At 37.4% G+C, this 8569-nt stretch overlaps 1 protein-coding gene across 1 annotated transcript; it reads left to right on the top strand.

The window, feature by feature from the left end:
- The first annotated feature begins 6426 nt into the window (after nucleotides 1–6426).
- LOC145121935 (uncharacterized) lies at nucleotides 6427–6840 on the top strand. Its single transcript, XM_079057615.1, has one exon. The coding sequence runs from the start codon at nucleotides 6427–6429 to the stop codon at nucleotides 6838–6840; it is 414 nt and encodes a 137-aa protein (XP_078913741.1).
- The last annotated feature ends 1729 nt before the right edge of the window (nucleotides 6841–8569 follow it).

Below are 8569 nucleotides of genomic sequence, written 5' to 3'. Positions count from 1 at the left end.
GGTGAAATCAATCAATTTGGGTTGCCGGAACATATGCACATCGACGGGGACATACATGACGATGGGGCTAAACAGCCGGTGACTAAAGTGGGTGTGGGGACCGTTAGGATCTTAGAATCAACGTTAATTACGAACGTCGTAGCGTCTCATGGTGATTTGGATGCTAATAAAGAGATGGATATTCCTAATGCTAATAAACATGACATAACCCTACAAAATAATTTAGATACACCTTCAGATCCGATGTGTCATGTTGGGCCTATACAAAATATTATGGAGTGGGCTCAAATAAAGTCATATGGACCCATTTTTGTCAGGACTGGATTTAATAATGTTGAAAACCCCATTAACATTAAATTAAATCAATTCAATATCGAATTTCCAATGTGGAGACTCTGTTGGCAAAATACTTAAGGTTGAAAGATTGTTTGCGTCATCCATTACTCCTCGAAGAATTTTTTAAACATCTGTGGGTGACCCACCATTGCCAAATGCAAATGCAAATCCAAATTAGGTGCTATCAATTTTAGATTCCTTTTCTCTTAATCTGAACAAAAATCTCTCGGGCTCTGATTCCATCAGTTGCAATTCTACAAATGATGCGAACTCCTCCAATGAAATTGACAGTGCAATTAGAATTGGTAACGAGGTTAGGTTTCAAATTACAAAGGCTGACGACATTGTGGGGAAAGTGTTTGCTGGTGATGGTGTCCCAACGGTTGACCAATGAATATTATGACTCTAAATATTAGGGGAATAGGTGAATCTTACAAAGTACATTGGATTCGAAAACTAAAATATACTCAGAAAATTGATTTTATCGGAATACAGGAATCAAGGGTATTTGATTTTAACACCATTGTCGTCAATGGATGCTGGGGATCTTCAAATTTTGAATGTGATTTTGCTAACCCGACTTGTGTTCATGTGGACTAATAAGTATTTGGGATCCTTTCGTGTTCTTAAATCCCACACAGTGCTCTCCAGACAATTCATTGCCACCATTGGAGTTTGGAAGGGTTTCTCTGGAATTACTATGCTTATGAATGTGCATGGCTTGCAATCTATCACTGAAAAAGATCATTATGGGAAGAATTATTGAAACTAAAAAGAGGAGCGAATGGAATTTGGGTGTTATTTGGTGATTTCAATACGGTGATGGATGCTAGTGAAAGGATGAACTATTCTTTCTGACATTATACAACCTCTGATTTTAATCAATTCATGTCGGAAGCTGGTTTACACGAATTTAACATTGACTGAAGAAAATACACGTATCTTAGAGATTATGGTCTCAAATTGAGCATACAAGATCGATTTCTAGTTTGTCAAAACTTCTTAAATTCCCAAACACAAACTATGGTGATTGCCCTTACTCGAGAATATTCTAACCACTCCCTGGTGGTTCTAAAACCTTCTAATGCCCACTTTGGTCCTCTTCCATTTAGATTCTTCAATTCATGGATGACTAGCAAAGATTTTAATGGAATATTCAAATTGGCATGGAACAACTTTCAAGGATACAGTGCTCCTGATGGGTTTCTTCTTTATAAACTTAAATACTTAAAAGACAAACTCCGAGAATGAAGGAAGGAGAAAATAAACAAGGAGTCACGTGAGCTAAAAAGACTGAGAGAGCATGTGGATTACTTAGATTTGGAAGCCAAATTCCGTTCCTTATCAGTTTTGGAAATTATTTCAAGGAGAGATGCTAAGTCTCGAATTTGAAATCATGAATGGGCTGTAAAACTTGACCTAAAGCAAAAAAGATAAAGTTAATTAGATCACTGATGGTGATGAGAATTCATGATTCTTTCATGGAATGTTGAAGAATAAAATAGTAAAAGTAGACTACATGGCATCATCATAAATGGAGCTTGGTCCTCTGATCCTAAATTCGCCATGAAGGAGGTGTTTGATTATTTCAGTGCAAAGTTTCACGAACCTTGGCCGAGCAGGCCAAAGCTGATTAGTCCCTTATTCAAAAAACTCATGCCTGGCCAAAGTTCTCAAATTGAATCCCCAATCTCAATTGATGAAATCAGGTCTGCCATTTGGGGGTGTAGTATTGATAAGAGCCTCGGACGCGATGAGTTTACATTCAAGATAGTTAAGGGAAAATGGGACTATATGAAAGAAGATTTGATTCGATACATCAAGCACTTTGACGTGAATGGTACTTTTTCAAATGGGTGCAATTCTTCTTTAATAACATTGATACCAAAAGTGAAGGATCCAGTTTCACTTGTGGATTACAGGCCAATCAGCCTAAATGGCTGCATTTACAAGATTGTTGTTAAAGTTCTTGCCAACTGACTCAAAGGGGTGATTGGATCAGTAGTTGACGAAGTACAATCACCACATATAAGTGGAAGAAACATCCATGATTGTCCTCTTGCAATGAATGAAATATATAATTGGGAAAAAAGGCAAAAAAGTCAACATTTCTTTTCAAAGTTGATTTTAAAAAAAGCATTCGACACTATCAACAAGGATATATTGATTCTGTAATTGAGCAAATCTCGGCCAGAAAAGACCGATTTAGTTTATGCTTTTAAAATAAAATCAGAGAAATCTTTTTTTAAAAGATGTTGCGGAATTTGTCCCCAAAACAAAACATGATAAAACTTTATCAAAACATTTCTCAAAGAAATATATATATTTTCATTATATATCAAAACCTCGGGATGTCATGTTCCGATACAGAACAAAAGCATAAACAGTACATTATAAGACTTACAACAGTTATTTATAACTACTGGCCTATAATCCAAAAATCCCTCTTCATCATCCAAACTATGCTCTGGGTCCACTACCTGTAATATAAAAAGCTGAGTGGGTCAGACTTGGGAGCCTGGTGAGCATATAGGGTTTTCAACCCACAATAAATAATTATATTAATTTCATCAATCAACAATAACCCTGATTACCCGTTCCCGTTATCCTCACTTTACGTCCCTAAGCACCTATCACAAGGGACCTAGCCTAAGGATCATCATCGGGATGGACACTACTGCTAAGGGGATTCCTCAGCCATACATGTCCTTAAGGCAACCATGAGGGGGATGGCGTACAGCAAATGAACACCCAAGTTCATTAACACCTACAAGTTGCGAGCCTGCCAGCGTTCCACCGGATTGTCTAGAAAGTTCGTGGTCGTCATCCATACTCCGCTAGATGACTAGATCACAATAACATCGAGGCCTCTCATCATTTTATTTCATCACACATCAACTATCTACCCATGTTTTACCCAACATATTTGTAGATAAAAATACATATACAGTTTAAAACCTGTGTACAACATTTATTCAACACCCATCTCAAATAAACAAACAATATAATTACACATAACACGTATTTTGTAGAAAATACTTCATATCTATGTGTAAGATGAAAATAACTACACACTCACTTGTTAAGAAGACGATTGGACAGTACTTCGGCTCTAAAAATAATATTCTTCGATGAAACTGGGATGTTTTCTCAAAGACCGGGCTTCACGCGGGCAGAGTTTCGACTCGAAAACTCTTTTTCTCGGGATCTTCGGGGCGTCGGGACTTGCTTCGGGTGTCGATATGTAACCGGGGTGTCGGGGCAGTGTAGAGGGGCTTAAAGATGAAAAAAAGTAGGAGAGAGGTTAGAAAATGGCAGCCAAATCCGGAAGGTGTCGTTCACTGAGTTCACGTCGTGAACACTGTGTTCACGTCGTGAACGCGGTCAGGTCTCGAAGTTTGTGCTCCGAAGTTCAGAAATTCATATCTTTCGCATACGAACTCCGTTTTTGACGTTCTTTATATCCACGCGTAGGTGAAATTATGATCTACAACTTTCGTTTAGACTCAATCGGCTAATTTTGAATTTATTTTTAATATTATATTTTTAACGGGCCGGGACAGGAAAAGTCCGTTAAAAATTCATAACTTCTTCATCTGACGTCCGTTTTCGTCTGTCTTTTTACCGTTGAACTACTATCAACAAGATCTTCGATTCTCGTTTAGATTGTTTTGGCTAAAAATCACTCGATCTAAATTTCGAGTTTTGGGTTGCATACTGCTAAGTCGAAGCTTAGAAAAATCATAACTTCCTCATACGAAGTCAGATTTGGGCGTTCTTTTTATGAATTCTCTCGGTTTAACGAACTCTACGACATTCGTTTAGATCACTAAGGCTAAAAATCGTTCTATCATAAATTCACTATTTACGTCACGCAGTGTCGTGCCGGTTCTGTCGCGAAACTTCGACAGGTCATAACTCCTTCGTTATAACTCGGAATTCGGTATTCTTTATATCTCCGGAATCCTTCTTTCGACCACTACAACTTTATCCTTAGATATTGGCTTTATTTAATATTTATTTTCGACGCTTATTTTTATCCTTAATTCATTAATCATAATAATTAAGCAGATAAGCACATAATTCACATAATATTCACATAATTCCTCTTTATTACTTCAAAATGAGTTACAAAGGTTGACCTAGAATATTACACCATCATTAATGCTTTAGCCCAGAAACACGGGCGTTATAATTAAGGTGGGTTGCACCTGATCCCACATCGTCTTGGAAGGAGAACGAAGCATTTCCTTAAAAGGGGTGTGGATACCTTCCTTGTCACAACGCGTTTTAAAGCCATGAGGGCAGCAGATCCCATAAGAACTCTGTAGTTAAGCGTGCTCGGACGAGAGTAGTACCGGGATGGGTGACCCCCTGGGAAGTCCTCGTGCCGAGTGGCCCAAAGCGGACAATATTGTGATACGTGCCAGAGGGGGATGTTACAAATGGTATAAGAGCTGGGGCACGGGTCGATGTGTTCGACGGGGACGTCGAACCCTATAATGGGGGGTGAAGGTGGGTTGCACCTGATCCCACATCGTCTTGGAAGGAGAACGAAGCATTTCCTTAAAAGGGGTGTGGATACCTTCCTTGTCACAACACGTTTTAAAGTCGTGAGGGCAGCAAATCCCGTAAGAACTCTGCAGTTAAGCGTGCTCGGACGAGAGTAGTACCGGGATGGGTGACCCCCTGGGAAGTCCTCGTGCCGAGTGGCCCAAAGCGGTCAATATTGTGATACGTGCTAGAGGGGGATGTTATAGATGAAATGAATCTTGGGTTGTTTATCAACTACAAGAGCATTAATTCTAGTAAACGGGACTCCTACTGATGAATTAAAAATTATCAGGGGCGTGAGACAAGTTGATCCACTCTCCATATTTTTGTTTAGTCTTTCCATGGAAGGTCTACATGTCGCAATTCAAGCTGCACCATATCGACCTCTCATTCATGGTGTTAATCTCCCACACTGAGGACCTACTATCTCACATTTGTTCTATGCTGATGATACCTTTTTGTATGGGAATTGAGATATTTGAAGTATAAAAAATATGTCTCGTATTCTCAAAGGCTTCCATATTTCTTTAGGGCTCAAAGTCAATTTTCTTAAATGAAGGTTCTTTGGAATTTGTGTGTCCAATTCAGAACTTCAAAGCGTGGCACAGATACTTGGATGCATGGAAAGTTCCTTCCTATTCACTTATCTTGGGGTACCAATGAGAGGAAACATGTTACTGAAAAACAATTGAAAACCTATAATTAGTAAAATTCAGGCAAAGTTATCTAATTGGAAGGCTGACATTCTATCATTTAGGGGTAGATTGACTTTGATCAAGTCAGTCCTTGGGAGTATACCTACATATTATATGTCTTCATTTAAAGGACCACACAGAGTTCTAGAAGAATTGGAGAAACTTAGAAGAAGATTTCTATGGGGAGGTACGGATGAAAAGAGAAAGTTGCATTGGGTAGATTGGTCAAAGGTGGTCGAGGATAAAAAAAAATATGGTGGTCATGGCGTGGGTACATTAAAGGCACAAAATATCACTTCTCTAACAACATTCATAATCTTGATAAACAACATGTTTCATATCTGATAAGAAAAAATGCAACAGGTGTATGGAGCGACATATCTAATGTAATCATGAGTCTTACAACCTATAATGTCGACCCACATGGTTCATTCTATTTGATACCTGGAGAAAATGTAAAAACACTTTTTTAGAAGGATGTATGGTGTGGAGATGTTATATTTCCAAATTGATTCCCCCTCCTCTATAACCTGGAAATGGTTAAAAGATGCACACTTATAGATAGATTATGTACTTCTAGTTTTTCTTGGAATTGGAGATGCATCCCAATTGATGCAGGATCTCTTTTGGATCTCCATGAATTTTACAAACTGATAAGCACAATTATTCTGGCATCATCTACAAAAGTCAGATTTAGGTTCAATCTCAGTATAAATAGAGAGTATGTGGTAAGAATTCTGAGGAGGCTTGTGGATTCTAAGATTAACCATTGTGTGGGAGCACAAATATGGTGGTCAAACTTATTCCATTAAAGGTAAAATGTTTTGTATGAAGAGCGATTATGGAAAGAATTCTAGTTGCAGAGGCATTAATTCACATGGATATTTCTGTCCAAAACCAAAATTGTCAACTATGTGGAATCGAAGTTGAAACAACTAATCATCTTCTAGATGATTGTGATTATTCCAAGACTGTTTTTCATTGGATATTTCGATGTTGTGTAATTTCACAAAATCATTTTAGGAATGTAAGGGAGCTTATTGATTTTGCTGCCTCATGGGGGAACTATCCTAAGAAAAGGAACATGTTATGTATGATTGTTTACTCCATCATCTGGAACATTTTGCTTGCAAGGAATGACAAAATCTTCAAGAATATCAGTGTTAATCCAGCTAGAATGATAGACCTCATCATATCTCAATCTTTTGACTGGAAGAAGTACAGGGGTAATGGAATGGGTGCTTGGGTGGAATAGAGTTGCTCTGTATTTTGTTAATTTTGTCTTTTTTTAAAATGTTTCTCTGATCTTATTTTATACTGTCTTTTTCTGGTTTTCTTCACTTTGTAATCCTCCTTACAAGGAATTAGTCTTAATTTCCCAAAGATGAAGGTTCTCATTCATCACACAATACAAGTTGCATGATTCCAAGTTTCTATCCGACTGAAACTTGGGTGATGAGAATCTTTCCTTATTTGCCAAATTCTTGACACTACCACAAACGAAGGAATCAAATTCATATTACTTAATCATAGAAACATACAAACATCAATTTTCACAAATGCCATTGCAAGGAGATAAAATAAAACAAAATTTTATTTATTTATAAAACGCGGAAAACATTTCCTTACAATGCAACTACAAGTGAAAACTATGTTTCTAAATATTTCTAAGCAATCTATCATAACTCTTAAGCAGTAGCTCAAGAATCTGATCATCGAACCATGCGATTGAAATCCATTTCTTCACGATCAGACTCAGCCTACTCTTCTTTTAAGCTTCCTTTGATTCTACAAAACATCAAAATGTAATTTCATTACATCATGTATTAAGAATCTCCAAACAAGAACTTAATAGAGTTAGACAATGGGCTTACCTGAAGTAGAACCATACAATCTGACTAAAGTTCTCAGGTAGCAGGGAAAGTTCGATTCCAATGCCCCTTCTCTTGGCAATAGAAACATATGGACTCTTTGGGAATGGTACACAAGTCTATCTCAGACTTAGCCTTTCTCTTTACCATTTGGTCAAATGACTTGACCATGGCCGATCCCTTTCCATTGGGAAGAGAAAGCTTTTATGGACTTCCAATGTTACCTTTGTCAAATGTCACACCCCAAACCGGAACGGCAGAAACGTTCGGTGGTGGATGACTTCATGTTAAGTATCACAACACATGCATCATAGTAATCAAAGTAACAAAAACCATCGTATTGATAATATAATATTTACATTATGTTCAAAACATTACTTGAAATACATTAGAATTACAACAAAAGTTAAGACGTAAAGCTCCGTCTTCACAACACCTGAGAGGATACCTGTCTACTAAAGATCCTGAGAATACAAGTGGTTCGAAAAAGTGTCAACATTAAAGTTGGTGAGTTCATAAGTACTTTTGTTATAAAAAGTATACTCTTGATTCTTTAGAAAAGTTCGCCTGTTCCTCCATAAAATCCTATATTTTCTATAAAACCGACTAGTAGTCTTAATTGTTCCAAGATCGAAAAGCACAAATATAATTAATATACTTACTTTAATGATATCCAGTTTTATTGATAAGTTAAACTGAATAAAGACTTGTTTACCCTGAAAACCTGATACGGCGATACTACCCTCATATGATCACTTAATACATACGAGTTGTATATAACTGAGATCGAACAGACAGTTGAATGGGTGAATCTGCCCTAAGCCCACAACCAAACAAGGAACAGGAAATGAGGCGGAAGTCACACATTCCAATGTCTATCGGATTTCAATTTTATCTAACCTCATTGTATATACTGAGTATCATATAGTTAATATCCCTTGGGAAAGTTTAGGAAAAGTATATTACTACGTAAATATATCGTTATTTTCTCCTTGTGAGTTATATGACCATACTGATTAATATGACGTGAATCGGACATCGATATCGTTTATGACGTTTGTCACCCGCAGACCTTCCGGTCCAACTGTAGCTAATAGTAGAGGTGAGGGATTG

This window comes from Lactuca virosa, chromosome 6, assembly GCF_052849685.1.
Source record: "Lactuca virosa cultivar CGN04683 chromosome 6, Lactuca_virosa_CGN04683_v6, whole genome shotgun sequence".
Lineage (NCBI taxonomy): Eukaryota > Viridiplantae > Streptophyta > Magnoliopsida > Asterales > Asteraceae > Lactuca > Lactuca virosa.
The sequence above is the reverse complement of the archived record's forward strand: the minus strand, read 5'-3'. Positions and strand labels throughout refer to the sequence as shown.

What these genes read in the sequence shown, in the direction of transcription:
- LOC145121935 (XM_079057615.1), top strand. Translation starts at nt 6,427, where the DNA reads ATGGAAAGAATTCTAGTTGCAGAGGCATTAATTCACATGGATATTTCT.